This window comes from Prunus avium, chromosome 2, assembly GCF_965620075.1.
Source record: "Prunus avium chromosome 2, drPruAviu1.hap1.1, whole genome shotgun sequence".
NCBI classification, from domain to species: domain Eukaryota; kingdom Viridiplantae; phylum Streptophyta; class Magnoliopsida; order Rosales; family Rosaceae; genus Prunus; species Prunus avium.
In genome coordinates, this window is record NC_142285.1 from 32,629,010 (window position 1) to 32,645,467 (window position 16,458).

Consider the following 16,458-nt stretch of genomic DNA (forward strand, 5'->3'; position numbering starts at 1 on the left):
CAAACAAAACTATGCAACCACATATTCATAGGTAAGGTAAAGGTATCAGATCTTAGAGAGGTAAGAGCTTTGTCTTTCTTTAATGACCTTTAAATTTAACAGCACTTCTCCATGTGAGAGAGACTATGGTGGTGAGATTTCAAGTTCAGCTTGGATCATTGGATGGGTGTATATATGCACTCCATGAAATGCAAATAGCAAAAATGTAATGGAATGGAACTGTGAAAATCTTCTTCCAATCTTGTCTATCAATAAAGTCTTCAAAGAACAAGCTTAACTCCTTCCTCATTCCTTCTTACTTTCAAATCACGGTGTGATCAGGTAAGTAGGAATGGGGCATCTCAAAGGGAATGAGCCAAGTATTTTTCTTTTTCAAATCGAGATGTTGTAGAAACTAGAATTTTACTTTTATATTTTTTTAATACAAGCCATCGTACTAAAAGGGGGAGAGTGATTGCTCACACACACACGAATAAGGTGCTATGAGGTTCGAATCTGAGACCATTGATCTGCAAGTCCAAACCCTTTTCCATCAAGCTAAAGCCAATTGCCAAGATTTGTTTTAGGCATAATATATATTTTTTCTTTTTTCTTTTTTCTTTTTGCCGGAGAACATAGACAAACAAATGAAAACAAAACGACGTCGTACTAACAGCCTTCGCTCGTCCGTAAAAGTGAAATTTAAGCGAAGTTAACGGTTCTTTTGACACGTCCAAGCAACGGTATAACGACCTTCTCTTCCTTCCCGCTTCTTTCTCGCCTCTCAAACTCAACTGAATCTCTCCCTCTCTCTCACTCTGAATCATTCTTTGATTTATCTTCTTCTCCGTTGATTTTGAAATCGAATAATCTGCGCTGTTGCTACGACGATGTCGTTTTCAGATTCTGATTCGTCTTCTCATGGCGGAGCCACGGAGTACAAAATTTTCCGTCAAGTCAGCCGTGACCGTAAGCTGTCTCTCGCACCAACATTTTGCTTTTCACGTTTATTTTTCCTGTTTGGTTCCCGAGAAAATGTCTGAGCGGCGGTGCTCTGTTCAGCTAGAGTCATGAGTGCCAAGAAAATGTAAAATAAATGCCATTGAAGCTCTTGATTATGCTTCATTTTTGGCACCTATTGCTTTCCAACAAAACGCGTGAGAGGAATTGAAATCAAAATTTAACCATGATCTTTTTTTTTCTTTGGAATTTGTGATAAATAAGAAATGTATGAATTGGGTTTGTAGGGTTATTGCACGAAATGCTTGGATCAACCAGAACAGAGAAGTCCAAGTCTTGGAAGGTAAATTGTTCAATTCAGTGTTTTTATTTTATTTTTTAAAATTTTCTTTTAAAGCAGCTAGTCTATTACTTTTTTAAATTTTATAGAATTTTGTATTAATTTAGTTATGTGAAACTTGAATTCTACCAAGGAATGAGTTTTAATTGATTCTCTAATACTGTGGTTGTTTTTAATCATACTTCATTAGTTTTGATTTTGATTTTTTTTGTTGCCCCCAGGTCCTCATCATGGATAAAATAACAGTGAAAGTCATGTCCCATTCATGTAAAATGGCAGATATCACAGACCAAGAAATTTCATGTAAGCATAGCTTCCAATTTGTTTGTTCATTTTTTCCAAATTTCAAGTTCAAGCAGCTTCTTTCCCCCTTGGAAAGAGATGAAAATTGATTACGACATTATAAACGTCATTGTTTACATGTCTGCTAAGCTATCTTTAGCTAAATATTCTACAATGTGTTCCTTAATGCTTTTTATTGTTAGTTGGACATTACTAGGAGCTGATTCTCTTTTGTTGCAGTGGTGGAAGACCTTTTTCGAAGGAGAGAACCATTGCCGTCCATGGATGTTATTTATTTCATCCAGCCAACAAAAGAGAAGTACAGTATTTTTCAAAACATATAATCATTGATTCTTTCCTGATAATTACTTATCGTTCCACATGAAACTATGGAGTACTGTTTATCTGTAATAGTAAATTTCTCATCTCCTATATATATACTTGCATATGTGAGGCACATGAAATCTCAGCATCAGATTTAGTTATGGTGGGATGTCCTTGCGGTCATGCAAAGGCTTGAGAATGCATATGTTGACAATATACACCTCACAAATGGGCACGTCAAGCCTTGCAGCATAATATGAAATATCTTAGGCCTCTCCATTCATTGCAAATTGGTTTTGGATTAGGTGCTCTAAAAATTACCATGCCAATCACATCTCTAACTAAAATGATAAACCTATTATTTTCTTTAATCAGCTTTAGAACATTCTTTTCTTGGTTGAGCTACTTTCAAAGGAAACAGAAGAGGTTTCAGAAGCTTCAGGCTAGAAGGATATTTGTAAAAACTAGCCAGGGAACCGATGTCTTCTACCTTATTTTGTGAATATAAAGAAACTAATTGGTATTTGGTTGCTAGTTTTGACATGCAACTGAACTTCTACATTCCATTTTCCTTGTTCCTACCTTTTCTCTCTCTTTTCTAAACTTTCTGTCTATTTAGCCTTGCTTGTTCAGAAGTATTCAAAATTTACTATTTCATTTTCGTCTGGACTATTTGTAACCCTATCTTTTGCTAGCATGCAGTATTGTCATGTTCTTATCTGACATGTCTGGAAGGGAGCCTCTATACAGGAAGTATGAGAAGGATTTTTTTATATTTTAAATTTCAGATTTTATCACTTACAGTTCAAACAGCATTATGCTGATTGTGGTTTTTTTTGCCTGTTTCAATTTCATGGTTTCAGAGCATTTGTATTTTTCAGTTCACCTATCCCAAAGGAACTTGTAAATCACATAAAGAGTGATACAAGTGTTCTACCCCGCATAGGTGCATTGAGAGAGGTCAACATTTCCTCTTGTTATTGCTCAGTACTTCTAATGGTTCTTTTTGCTTTTTAATTCAAATTTTGTTCTGATCTTATATTTGATTGGCATATGCAGATGAATTTGGAATACTTTCCTACGGATAGTCAGGTATTGTAGTTATCTTTGGATTATCATTTTTTATGCTTGATCCATCTTTGGTCTCTTTAGTTTCGGTTCCCATCTTCCAAGCACCATCATTTCGATAAGCTTTACTTTTTATACATGACACTTATTATTTACTATTCCGTTTCCTTTGTGATGGTACTATTTATGGAATGACTTCCTATACTTTTCAGTTCCACCAGTTGTTGTACAAAAAGTTCACTTTAGTTAGTGTGCATTGGCTTAACTGTCCACACTTTTTGCATCAAACTAATTAAACTATTTACAACTCAATCTGTAGAGATAATGAACTCAAGTGAAAGTTTTCTTAAAATTTCATGACATGGTTATAGAAATACTTGAGATTGCAAAAGTGCATGGGGTGAAATGGGTTCTGCTTCACTGTGACAAGTTGGGGTGTTAAACAATCTGGCCACATTCAAATGTTGATCCACTGTTTTTGTGTAAATTAGTATCAGAACTGAGCATAATATTGTTTATATGGGCAAAAAGTCGAAGCCCGTGTATTTCATGTTTCTTTTCCTGTTGGGCCATTCTGATTCGTGCCTCTCTTTCTTAATCTTAAATAAAATGTTAAAAAAGGAATCTGTAGGTTCTACTTCACAAGAAAATCAGGACTATCTTTGCTATTGAGCACCTCTGATCTGACCATACTGATATTTGAGCTATTTTCAAGAGCATGTAAGGGGGTGCTTTCTTCACTGAGATCACTTTATTGCAGGCTTTTACCACTGATCAAGAAAGGGCAATGGAGGAACTCTATGGTACTTTTGGGAATGCTCGCAGATTTGATGCTTGCTTGAATATAATGGCAACTCGAATTGCCACGGTTTTTGCTTCTTTAAAGGTATCATTTCTTGTATTTACAATGTTGTTGTGTATGATATGTATCTTACACTCTACCTAATTATTATAATTACTGCTAATGGCATATTTGCTACATGATTAATTTTTTTTAAGATTGTAGAAACAAAGACATAGCCTTTTTATTTTTGGAAACAATAAGTTTTCTGGGAATAAAATGGGTGTTTACTACCTTTGTGTTTGGTACAAATGTCTAAACAAGTTTGGACTATCTCAGGAGCTGCCATTTGTACGGTACCGCTCTGCCAAGGCACTGGATGAATCTACGGAAGCAACACCTAGTGATTTAGTTGCTACAAAGCTTGCTGCTACTGTTTGGGATATGATTTCAAAATATAAATCTTCTATTCCCAACTTTCCACAGAAAGAAACATGTGATCTGCTCATATTGGATAGATCTGTTGATCAGGTTATTATTGCTTGTCCTGTGCCGACTTCTGTTTTTTTTTTCTTCTTTCTTTTGTTCTTTCTGTATGCTGTTATATTTTTATTTGTTGAATGTGTTGGACTTGCATGAATAGATTGCTCCTGTCATACATGAATGGACATATGATGCTATGTGTCACGATTTACTGGATATGGACGGGAACAAATATATGCATGAGGTATGTCTTCATGTTCCTTTTACGACCTTCTGTTTTTGTTTAAATATTCATTTTGTACCCTATATACATATATAGGGTTGACGTATGTTGTATATTAGGTTCCTAGCAAAACTGGTGGTGATCCTGAGAAAAAGGAGGTCCTTTTGGAAGACAATGATCCAGTATGGCTTGAGCTTCGCCATACACACATAGCAGATGTATATTTCATGATTTCAAACATTTTCATTTACATGAATATATTATAAATGTGAATGCTATAGTCCACTAACTGAAATATCAGGCTAGTGAACGATTGCACGACAAGTTTACCAACTTTGCATCAAAGAACAAGGCTGCACAGCTTCAACAGAGTGCAAGGTTGGTGTTAGTGTCTAAAAGGCACTCTTTAGAAATTGTTTTCCATTTGATGTAGAGAGATTTATCTTATTGGTCCTGTCTATTCTTTTGATCCAAAAATTGTTTTGCATTACATGAACGCATAGAAAATGGACATCTTAGTAGTGATGAAAATGTAGTCTCAGAAGCATGTCCAGACCACTAACTCATCTTTTTTGTTTAAAATAAACGCATGTCAATGCTGCATGAAGATAGGCTTGCATCATGGGTGCTGAAGCGTATTCTCAGATTGTGTAAACTAGTATGGTTGTTCTTCGATCTTATCATTCTTGAGAGAACTGTAATATAGGAGAATCAATCATAGACTTCAATTGATGTATCTCATGTAACCTGATGGTAATATACATATTTTAAAAGATCGATATTCAGGTGTAAGGATATATGGGGTATTCAGTATCAAAATCTTTTGTTTAATATACACATGCAGCTTCATTTTATGGCTCTTAAGTTTGGATTCATTAGAAGTGTTTATGGATCTTGAATTATTGTTATCATACACTACTTATATAGAAGATTGACTTTATGCAGAGAGGGCAATGAATTATCTACACGTGACTTGCAGAAGATGGTTCAAGCTTTGCCACAATACACTGAACAAGTTGAAAAGATTTCTCTTCATGTTGAGGTTTGCTCTGATCATTTTCAGGCATAGGTGCAATATATAAGCATTTACTTTTAAGAGAGTCGTAAAGCATTTAACCTGTTTACAATGTTAAATAAGGTGGCTTTATTTCTCTTTGCATGTTTTGAGGAACACAGGTCACTGAGAAGTATTTAATTAAGTAAATGAAATAAACAATCAGCAAGGACTTTCTTTAACTTTTTACATTGTAATTTCTTTGTTGGACCTTTGAAGCACAGTAAATCGGGTCTGTTTTGCACTTTTTATTTTATTTTTCATAACTAAAATAAGAGAGGGGCGAAACAAGAGAGGAGTGACATGAAACATGTGAGGAATAGATGAGGGAAGCTGATAGAATGGAAATCAAGCATTAAAAACCATTTAAAGTTATTCCTTGTTCAAAGGCAGCTGAAGGTTTGAGGATGGGGAGTGTTAGAAATGGCTTTTAGAATGCAGAGAGTTAGAGTCGAACTCTGACACTGAGGTTAAACACTCTACCACTAGAACTTTCTCACAAATTGTTTTTTGTTTATACTCAAAAAATAGTTGTATTCATTTTCCTTCCTCTCTCTCCCTCATCTCCCTTTCACTTTCTTTTCTCTTCCTCTCTTCCTCTAATTTTTCTTTAAATATAGAATGGGGATCAAAAGAGCTATTAAGTATTTGATTTTTTCTTTAAGAACGTATCCTCTAGAATGCTTATTTTGTTGCCTGCATTAGCAAGAGTCCATGTAGAAATGAATAAAGTGATCATTTTAAGGGTGTGATAGGGATTAGAAGGATTGGTGGTTAAAATTGGTTTAGTGGCTTTAGACTTGCATACTGATTGTTTTGCTTGATTATTTGAGTCAGATTGCAGGGAAAATTAACAAAATTATCAAGGAAACGGGACTTCGAGGCCTTGGGCAACTAGAGCAGGATCTTGTCTTTGGAGATGCAGGAGCCAAGGAGGTCATCAATTATCTGAGGACCAATCAGGTGATGTACAGAGGACATTAGTCTACTTCTTCTAAGTGCTTGTGGATACTCCATATTTTTTTAATGGAAGACTGTTCAATTTATGCAGGATACAACTCCTGAAAATAAGTTGCGTTTGTTAATGATTTATGCCTCTGTATATCCTGAGAAGTTTGAGGGAGACAAAGCTACTAAGCTAATGCAGGTAGCTGTGTCAATTTGTGATTTTTTTACGAGGCAATTACTATATTAGTACAATTTGTGCTTTTCTTTTCAAAGTAAATTCCAGGCCGTCGACTCATTTAGCTTCACACCTAAGTAAAATAGCTTTTTAGTTTTTAATTTTGGTTTTTCAATTTTGTTTTGGTTATATTTATAATCATTTATAAGCTGATACATTTCATGTATACTGTATCATGTATATATGGTTATTTATGTTAACTTATAGCTGAAAAAAAGGTTGCGTTAATTGGTTTTTGTTAATTAACTTAGTTGGCAAAATTATCAAGCGAGGACATGAAGGTTGTGAATAACATGCGGTTGCTTGGGGGTTCATCAGAGTCCAAAAAGACATCTAGCAGCTTCTCGCTGAAGTTCAATGCTGCAAAGGTAAGCACATCTAGTTGTGGAGATGCTTATTCGAGATTAGTGTAGTAGAGTTTTGTTTCAGAAAATAAGCACCTGACAGAGTAAGGCCTCAGTTTATAAATATTCTTGTTTAAAATCAGACGAAGCAAGCAGCGAGAAAGGATCGCATTGGTGAGGAGGAAACATGGCAACTATTTCGGTTCTATCCCATGATGGAGGTACGTAAGCTTGAACATAATGCACTCCACAGGGTATAACATCTTAACCTTTTTCAATTGATCATTTTAATGGGAATTAGCAACCCCAAACTGCACTCTCTTTCCTTTCCTGAAAGATGGGGGAAAAAAGAGAGATTGGTCTTGATGATTGTATATTATAGTATATGGACATACTTTGAAGGAAATAGATGGTAAAGTTTTATGGTCAAATGGACAAGTTTGAAGCTGAACTAATTTAGAAATCTCATTAAGATAGCACGATACATAATTAACTGAGCAGCATCTGATTACATGATTTTGTTTCAGGAGCTCATCGAAAATCTTAATAAAGGTGAATTACCGAAGAACGAGTATTCATGTATTAATGAACCCATTCCAGCTCCCCAAGGGGGTAGCCTGAGAGGCAACCGCAGTTCATCAGCACAGACAAGCCAATCTACCACTGCTCCTCATTCAATGAGATCAAGGCGAACTGCAAATTGGGGACGGGCTCGGCATTCTGATGACGGATATTCTAGGTAGCCTCACAGTGCCAAATCTAGTCAGAGTTAACGTGCTCATTCCCTAATTGAATGTGCATACAAGGGCAGCTGTTGAAGTTAATCTTCTGAGATTATTCTAATCCATATGTTCATATCTCATGTCATTGCAATACTTTTTGTAATATGTCTAAAACAGGATACACTATCTAGTTCTAATCTTTGTGGTTGATAACACTTGAATGTTCTTTATGGTTTTTTGAAGATGTGAATATGGCAACTTTGAACTGCCATAAGTCTTGGATATCAACTAATTATTGCCCGTGCTACTTTTGTAGTGACTCGGCTTTGAGAGGTGCATGTACTGATTTCAAGAAGATGGGGCAACGAATTTTTGTATTTATGATTGGCGGGGCAACTCGATCTGAGGTAGAATTTGTGAGGAACTTTTTTTCTTGGTTTCTTGATCTGCAGTTTAGTGCTTTTAGATCTTCCTCTCATGGTTTTTATCTTGATGCTGTCATCAGCTACGAGTTTGCCACAAGCTGACGACGAAATTGAGAAGGGAAGTAATCCTGGGCACTACTAGTATCATTGAATCCCCACAGTATATTACGGTATATATGCACATAGTATTCATCATTTCATTTCAATCTGAGTTGAATTGTTTATGTAGTTGCTCATGATTATTCTTGATGTTCCAGAAACTGAAGCTGCTGTCAGAAAAAGAATTAGCATTGGATGGCTTTAAAATCTAAATTACAGTGCCAGTGAATAGCCAAAATGTATCTTTGCTCTTTGAAATCAGGTTGGCTACTCTTGAGCATAAAAATTATAGTTTTATGTTGGTTGAGTTGAGAATTGAGATTGAGAAGGAAACAATATGACAATGCTGGTTTTGTTTTCTACAGATTCATCACCTGTCGAAGGATGGTTGTGTACCAGTTCATCACAAGGACCAGTTTTCGTGCATGTATACTTTCTTCTATTCAATATGTTCATATCAGAAGAAGGCGTGGTGGCTTCCAAATGTTAAGGGGGCCATTAGGATGCTGCAGCATTGTAATATTGAATCAGCGCAGTGTGTTAAATATATATAAGATTTTGAAGGATTTCATTCTGTTCTGAATCTTGTCTACACCTGATTGAAACATTTGGTGTTTCAGAATAGTGATATCTCAATTATTATTTTTTTTCATACTGAGTTTTTGTAATGAATTTCTCTAGAGGTGGGTTTTTGTTTCGGGGTATCATAGGATCCAATGCAAATTTAAGTCTTGAAAGAACAAACATGGTACCATAATTAGCTTAAATTTCATACCCTCTTGATTCAACAACACTCCATAATGTTGGTTGTTCTGTTGAGGGTATTCGACCCACCTTAAAAAGTCAAAGGACCTAACATGAGCTTATAAGTAGTTGGGTTATTATGTGGCTGGCTTCCTCTTTTTGTCTGTGTTTATGTAATATGTGGGATTTTAAGGTATTTGGGTGGATCTATGTGATGTGCATTTTTTTTGTTTTGTGCCCCTTGGGTGTGGCAGCTCATCCCATCAACTTGTCCAAGTGATGTCATCTCAGGCGTTGGTGGCGTCGGCTTGGCTGAGTTTTGTTAATGTTTGTTTGCTATCTTGGCCTTGTGTGAGCTTGTTGTTGCTTTGTTGCTGAACTTAGTTGGTTGGATCTCACTTTTATGTTTTATTGTTGCAGGGAGGTTATAATGAGGAGTTTAAAGTAAGGAGGCTATTTGGGGAGGTCAATCTCACCATCAACAAATGTAAAGAAATCATGGGACTTACATATTTTAAATGTTTTGATGGTGGGATCGGTCTCCTCAAATAGCCTCCTCACTTTAAACTTCTCATTGTAGCTTCTCCCGTATTGTTGTGCACTTTTGTGGGTTTCTAATGAAATCTACTTCCGACCAAAAAAATTGTTGGGTTTATTCCCCCATTTGCCAATTGCTTTTGTGGTAGCAACTTCCTTCATAGTATAATTTAAGGTTCATTAACTATAATTTGTTTAATTTTAAATTTTACAACGTTATTCTTATTCTCATTTTTATTTTTAATAATCACAATGCGGAAGAAGTTACTCATTATGTCTATTACTGTAAAATGCGGCTATATAATCAAATCATTGTTATTTATCCAGAAAATATTTATCTAGATATTTTGTAACGAATGTAATGTAATCTGTTTTTTTTTTTTTTGTGCCAAATAATATAATATAATATAGTATTTCAATTGTTATTTTTTTGCCAAATAGTATTTCAATTGTTTGATTTGAGATATTGGACTAAATTAAACACGCGAGATAAGTTAAGGTTCATCCATTGGTCTAATTTTAAATTTTAAATTTTGCAATTTTATTGTTATTCTCATTTCTATTTTTAATAATAAAAAATTTGGAGTACTTAGAAAAAGTACCTGTCATGTGAATAACATGCAGAAAAAGTCACTCATAATGCCCATTATATTTACTGTGAAATGCAGCTATATAATCAAATCGTTGTTATTTAATATATATATATATATATATATATATTTGTATGGAATGTAATATGATCTTGGGGTTTCAATTGTTTGTTTTGAGATATTGGAGTAAATTAAATATCGGGGAACAAATTGAGCATATGGTGGGCAGCTCAAGGGTCGCACTTTTAGCAAATTAGGACCTTCAAGTTTATTTCCATGACTGATATAGTATCGTTTAACCTCATTAATTCGTTTCGCTTATAAATTAGATTGACAACTAAAACACTAATAAGGCTCCAATTTGAAAGAAACATTTGGCTCGAAAATTATCTGCAACACCGAGATTAAGGTGGAGATAAAAAAAAGTATATGCATCCATTATGTTTAAGTGCTAAAAAACTTTTTATTGTTTGTTTATAATCAAAGGAATTTGGGAAGTTTTGTAATGCATTTGAATTTCAATATAATCCATTAGAGTGTAAAAATAACAACTGCCCACCATAAATATGTAAGTGTAGGAATAAAAACTTTAAAAAGGAAAGTAGAAGTATTTGTTTGGTGGTAGATAGAAAAATGATTAAATTAAGTATGCGAAATTTTGGGATAATAATCTAAATCATATATCCCTATTTAAAAACCCTTTTATTCATTAAAATAAAACCTTCTTTTTTTTACATCCGATGAAAAAGAAAAACCCTTTTCCTTTTTTTGAAATCTATTTATTAATTTGCAAAACCCACTCTGTCTCTCTCTGTACGAAGCTCGGAGCATCTCATCTGTAATCAAGCTATCTACACCTCCTCTCATTATTCCATCTCTCCGAACGCATTCTGATCGTCACCGTACCCAAACCCTCACGCGCCAATCTTCTCCGGTTACCAATGGATCCGGTTCTTCCGATTGCGGTGCTCTCAATTCTCATCGGTGCTGTCATCGCTCTAGCCTTTTTTGGAAACTACTTCCGGAAAAGGAGCTCCGAAATTCAGTCCATCTCCCAACCGGAGCTCCAATCGGACCCCAAAAAGCAGCCCTCCAAGCCTCACCAGACTAAGAAGTCTAATGCTAAACCTCACTCTCATACCTCTGACAAGGTAACGCCGAATCGCTTTTCACGTGTCTTTAAATTCTGTGTTTGGATGCCGAGAAATCGAGAGAAAATGTATGATTTTTCCGTTTTCTTGAGTTGCGTGTTACTCAGCGTTCTCGCCCTTATTACAGCAACACCATGGAACACTAATTTGTTGTTTTTGGTAAAAATAAGTTTGCTTTGCTTTGCTTAATGATCGAGTGAGGTGAATTTGATTTTTAATATTGATCTGGTGGATTATGAAATGCAGGATCAAAATAAGAAACATCATCCGTTGGACGTGAATACTTTGAAAGGTCATGGAGATGCAGTCACTGGCCTTTGTTTCTCGTTGGACGGGCGGAGTTTGGCAACAGGTAATGCAATCAAATTTCACTTTTTTTCAAGCTTAATGCATCCCATATGCTGTCCTTTTAGAGGATCAATAGGACGTTTTCTAGTATTAGACTGAGATGCAGACCTCCATATTAGAAACATGTTGCTGGTTTTGGATGATCTAGAATCGTGTATTCTTACTTGTTTGTGTCTTTGTGTACCCGAGTGCCTTGCGAAAGGTTTGTGTTGAATATAGTTGGCATGAATTCACCAAGTAATAAAATAGTTGTGAATCGTGATAAAAAAAAAATCAATAATAATAATTCAAACCGTAGCAAGCTACTGAGTTCATGGATCCTTTTCCTGCTTGAGAAGTCAATCAGTTTCCAACAACATATGTGTTATATACTTGCATACTGTGGTGGATGGCTTTGATTGTGATTTGTGCTTATATCTCAATTACTTACAATTTCCTACTCTTACAAACAGCTTGTGCGGATGGAGTGCTCAGGGTATTCAAGGTGGATGATGCTTCGAGTAAAAGTTTCAAGTATGAATTTCAAGTACCCTTTGTACACAACCACTTACCAGATAACACTGCAATGTTAGTTATGCTCATTAGTTCCGTTCCTTTTCATTAATCAAATTCTGCAACATTTTGAACAGGTTTCTGAGAATTAATTTGCCTGTTGGAGGTCAACCTGTTGCAGTTTCATTTTCTGATGATGGATTATCTTTAGTTGCGGCTTCTCAAAGTCTTTCCGGTTCTTCTTTGTACATGTATGGGGTGGAAAAACCCAAACCTTCTGAGGAAGTAAAGCAGCAGCCCAAGCTTCCCCTGCCTGAAATCAAGTGGGAACATCACAAAGTTCACGAGAAATTAGGTATTCTGACCTTATCTGGGACCACCGCAAGTTATGGGAGTGCTGATGGGAGTACAATTGTTGCTTCATGCTCAGAAGGTATCTTCTTATTTTCTTATCCTGCAATAGAAATTGCACGCATGCTTTTATTCAACATGTTCCTCACTTTATGTTACTTAATGACACTTAAATAATTGTCTACTGAAAGGATAACGATCCGAGTTTCCTTGACTGATTTAATTAATGGTTTTTGAAATCTTGTGATGCTAGAAAGTGGTTGCTCAGAAATTTTGGTTCCTTGCCTTTAAGGGGTTGAATAAGGTGATCGGTTCAGGTTTCAGGTTTAAAAAAAATATAAATTTGAACTCCACAAACTGAACCCAAAGTGAATGCTTTTAAAAATTTCAAGTTATGCTTCAAAATGTTTTTCCTATTCTTTTGCCATACACTCCCCCACTCTGAATCAGTGCCTTAACCTTAAACTCTCTAAACCTATTTTACTCTTTTCATTTTTACTATCTATGGCACCTTCTCCTGCCTCTCAAGTCACAACCTCACCTCCTCTCCTCCTCCGGCCATTCCCTCGCAATTTCCACCCTTCAGCTGCTTCCTATCTTTCTTGTAGTTTCCCCTCTCTCAATTCTCAACCACTCTCAGCATCATTGTTACAATGCCATTGTCTTGCTCTTACCTCTGTCTCAGCATTTCTCATTCCCTCAACTCACCGATCTATCTTTAGTCCTCTCTGTCTCTGGCTGTCATACAGACTGAAATAACCTTTATGGTTACACTTGTAGCAATGAATCAGTGGTATCCCTTTCCTTTTTCATTTCAATGAGTATGCTGCTATGCTTAACCAGGTTGGCCCTCTTCGTCTTAATAGTTTCAAGAGGTCCCATCTACCTGTATGTATGTATGTACCTCAATTACTTAAATGAGGATATTTCTTTGAGGATTATATCACCAATAAATGAAATGCATTAGCTTTCAATGTTCCAGCCAGATTGTCATCTCAATCTTGATACTGTTTTTTTCCTTCTTTTTTTTTTAGCCCAATATCCCATGCCCCATCCAAGATTCATACTAGAATTTCACATTGCCCATGGACCATCAAGATTATGATCTCAATATGAATACTGGATATTTCTGCACAGTTGCCCTTGATAGAATGTCCATTCGTTGTGGTTCTTATATTTTTGTTACCTTTAGGAACTGACATCATACTTTGGCATGGGAAAACTGGCAAGATTTTGGGGCACGTTGACACAAATCAGTTGAAAAACACCATGGCTGCTTTATCACCAAATGGGCGTTTCCTTGCTGCAGCAGCTTTTACTGCAGACGTGAAGGTAATTATCTATAAGTTTTCTATTGGTTGAGTCAAAGTCCACCAGAAATATGGGGTATGTAAACAAAGTTCCAAATTGTTAGAAGTTCTGTACCTGTGTCTGCATCAGTAACTTTCTGGATACCGTAATCAACTTTGTTGTTACTTGGCATGTTAGAGCTATAAGGTGCTTTATGGTATACAATTAAATTGGGCTTGTTAACATCTCAGATTTTCTTGGCAGGTGTGGGAGATCGTATATTCAAAGGATGGTTCAGTCAAGGAGGTCTCAAAAGCTATGCAACTTAAAGGGCATAAGGTTTCTTATATGTTTTATGTACAATGCAATTACATAACCTGATTTAATGCATGTATTCACAAAACCTCTCTGTCGGCTCCATTATATTTTTTAAACTAATCGAGATCAAGTTAAATGTTTAGCATTGACCGGAAGAAAAAAAAAGGTTAAATGTTTAGTATGTGATGTTGTCCCGTTTCTTCAGTGAACTATATTTTTCGATGTTTTGTCTGTTTTTAAACATGCAAAATCTTTTTCTAGTTTTATTTTCTTCAGGAGATAATATATTCACTCCAAATGTAGCTTCCCACAGTCCTTGCACTCACATATAAGGAGTGCAGAAAGCTACTTTTGGAGTGCAAATAACAATTTCCTAACTTTTTAATAATCAGTATAATTTGAATTCTTTGAGCTGTACAACTTCTGATTCTCTTTTTTATCAGCAATTCTTTGACTGATGCTTGATTGTATGTGCTGTATCTTAATGTCATCTGGTTGTTTTTCAGAGTGCAGTAACTTGGTTATGCTTTACTCCTAACTCAGAACAAATTATCACAGCATCCAAAGATGGTTCAATAAGAATTTGGAATATCAATGGTATGTATAACTTAGTAAGATTATGCTCTGTATATTTGCTGTCTTTGTCATGTATAACAGCTAATTGCAAAAACAGCCTCCTCCCTCCATATACCCATGTAATCTTAGTCTGACACATGGAGTATATATCAACTGCCTTATCAACACAGTAATACAGAAAGATAATTCAACCGAATAAAAATAAAAATTGAGTTGTGTTTTGCACCAGTTTCTTGTTGCCATATATGCTCAAATTTAGAGAACACACTTCCATTAATTATGTTACTTAATATGGTCGGTCTTGCAGTTGAGTTATATAATATTATGGAATTTTTATTTCTTCGGCTAATTTGGAGCAATGGTCCCTGAATTGGTTCTATACTAAATGTAACTATTCATCTGCATGGCACTTACAAAAATTGCTTAGATTTATGGGTGGCTTTTTTCTGATAGATTGAGTTGGTATTTTTAATTTGCCATACTAACCTTCTTGCTGTCTGTTCTCTCAAAGTTCGATATCATATGGATGAGGATCCGAAAACTCTGAAGGTGTTTCCAATTCCACTTGATTTGGGTGGTGCAACTGTGCAGTATGATCGTCTTAGTTTATCTCCTGATGGAAAAATATTGGCAGCAACTCATGGTACAACACTACAGTGGCTATGTGTTGAAACTGGAAAGCTTTTGGACACAGCTGACAAAGCCCATGAAGGTACGCTTGAGTGTTGAGTTTTTTCATTCTTTATCATTTCCATGTACCATTGTGGTTCTCTAATACCATATTAGCTAATTTATAATTAACACTTAGCTTCTATATTTTGACACCCAATCTATTATGGCTCCTTAGCTTCTATAATATTACTGCTATTCAGACTGTCGTGGATCTTTGGATTGTTATCCCAAGAATAATTTCATTGTGAATCTTCTTTAATCTTTCTTTTTCATGCAGGTGACATCACATGCATTGCATGGGCACCCAAGACGATTCCAATGGGTAAAACACTTCTCTTACATGTTTTAAGTTGTCTTCTAAGTAGGTTTTATACGTCTTTACCGGTCCACTGTTGACGAGTTTGGCACAATGAAAGACAATTTTGTGAAGGGAATTTATTTTGTTTAATGTGTAAAGATATGCCACCCAGCTTGTACAGTCCAATTTTTGACCAAAAACTTGGACGGTCGAATTAATGGGGTGACATATCAAGGATAAGATTGTTGATTCGTTGGAACTTGGAGAGATTAAATAATCAAGACTATCCAAATAAATACAATCTGGCTGGAATTATTTATTTTCATTGTTGCTTCGAAGATAATAACATTGTGTTGTCCTCTCTATAGGTGATGAGAAAGTATTGGTTTTGGCCACATCAAGTATCGATAAGAAGGTAAAACTGTGGGCTGCTCCATCTCTCCCTGCACCATAAAGGAATTTTGTAGGCGCGTAACGAGCTCATGCGAGGCATGTAGGAGCTCCTGATCTGACCTGGTTGTCAACATGCACGAGAAATGTTTCGTAAGTTCTAGGCCCTAGGTTAAGTAGTTCTAACAACTTCATGAAAGCTTCTTCTCGCGGCAGTTGAAAGGTAGATCATTGAACTTGTTAGAGTGTTCATACTGAGAAGAACAAAGAAGGAAAAAGAAAAGTGTTGTTTCACTGGTACACTTGGATTTCAGAGATTTTGGTGATGATAAATTAATGTTGCACAAGGAACTGGACCAATTGATTGGTTTGAGTTTTCCTTTTCATGTACAGAAAGTGCTTTTACACCAAAAGTTCTAATTTCCTTTTAAATT

At 35.7% G+C, this 16,458-nt stretch overlaps 2 protein-coding genes across 2 annotated transcripts; both read left to right on the forward strand.

Moving 5' to 3' along the window:
- Positions 1 to 147: 147 nt before the first annotated feature.
- Positions 148 to 8,956, forward strand: LOC110773752 (protein transport Sec1a-like). The gene is made up of 22 exons (XM_021978275.2): positions 148 to 948; positions 1,227 to 1,282; positions 1,501 to 1,582; positions 1,802 to 1,880; positions 2,588 to 2,638; positions 2,749 to 2,845; positions 2,945 to 2,977; positions 3,714 to 3,839; positions 4,074 to 4,265; positions 4,378 to 4,461; positions 4,560 to 4,658; positions 4,742 to 4,818; positions 5,386 to 5,482; positions 6,332 to 6,457; positions 6,546 to 6,641; positions 6,929 to 7,045; positions 7,165 to 7,242; positions 7,549 to 7,760; positions 8,060 to 8,150; positions 8,249 to 8,338; positions 8,426 to 8,529; positions 8,633 to 8,956. Exons 1-21 carry the CDS (start codon positions 870 to 872, stop codon positions 8,477 to 8,479), a joined length of 2,016 nt encoding a protein of 671 aa, XP_021833967.2. The 5' UTR covers positions 148 to 869; the 3' UTR covers positions 8,480 to 8,529; positions 8,633 to 8,956.
- A 1,965-nt stretch (positions 8,957 to 10,921) lies between these two features.
- LOC110773750 (Transducin/WD40 repeat-like superfamily protein) lies at positions 10,922 to 16,458 on the forward strand. The gene is made up of 10 exons (XM_021978273.2): positions 10,922 to 11,289; positions 11,536 to 11,641; positions 12,090 to 12,150; positions 12,267 to 12,562; positions 13,673 to 13,812; positions 14,035 to 14,109; positions 14,595 to 14,685; positions 15,176 to 15,376; positions 15,614 to 15,658; positions 16,003 to 16,458. Exons 1-10 carry the CDS (start codon positions 11,080 to 11,082, stop codon positions 16,086 to 16,088), a joined length of 1,311 nt encoding a protein of 436 aa, XP_021833965.1. The 5' UTR covers positions 10,922 to 11,079; the 3' UTR covers positions 16,089 to 16,458.

Coding starts and splice junctions, on each gene's coding strand:
- LOC110773752 (XM_021978275.2), top strand. CDS start 870: ATGTCGTTTTCAGATTCTGATTCGTCTTCTCATGGCGGAGCCACGGAG. Junction 1,583..1,801: donor CACAGACCAAGAAATTTCAT/GTAAGCATAGCT, acceptor CTTTTGTTGCAG/TGGTGGAAGACCTTTTTCGA. Junction 4,819..5,385: donor CAGCTTCAACAGAGTGCAAG/GTTGGTGTTAGT, acceptor GACTTTATGCAG/AGAGGGCAATGAATTATCTA.
- LOC110773750 (XM_021978273.2), top strand. CDS start 11,080: ATGGATCCGGTTCTTCCGATTGCGGTGCTCTCAATTCTCATCGGTGCT. Junction 11,642..12,089: donor CGGGCGGAGTTTGGCAACAG/GTAATGCAATCA, acceptor TCTTACAAACAG/CTTGTGCGGATGGAGTGCTC. Junction 15,659..16,002: donor ACCCAAGACGATTCCAATGG/GTAAAACACTTC, acceptor TCCTCTCTATAG/GTGATGAGAAAGTATTGGTT.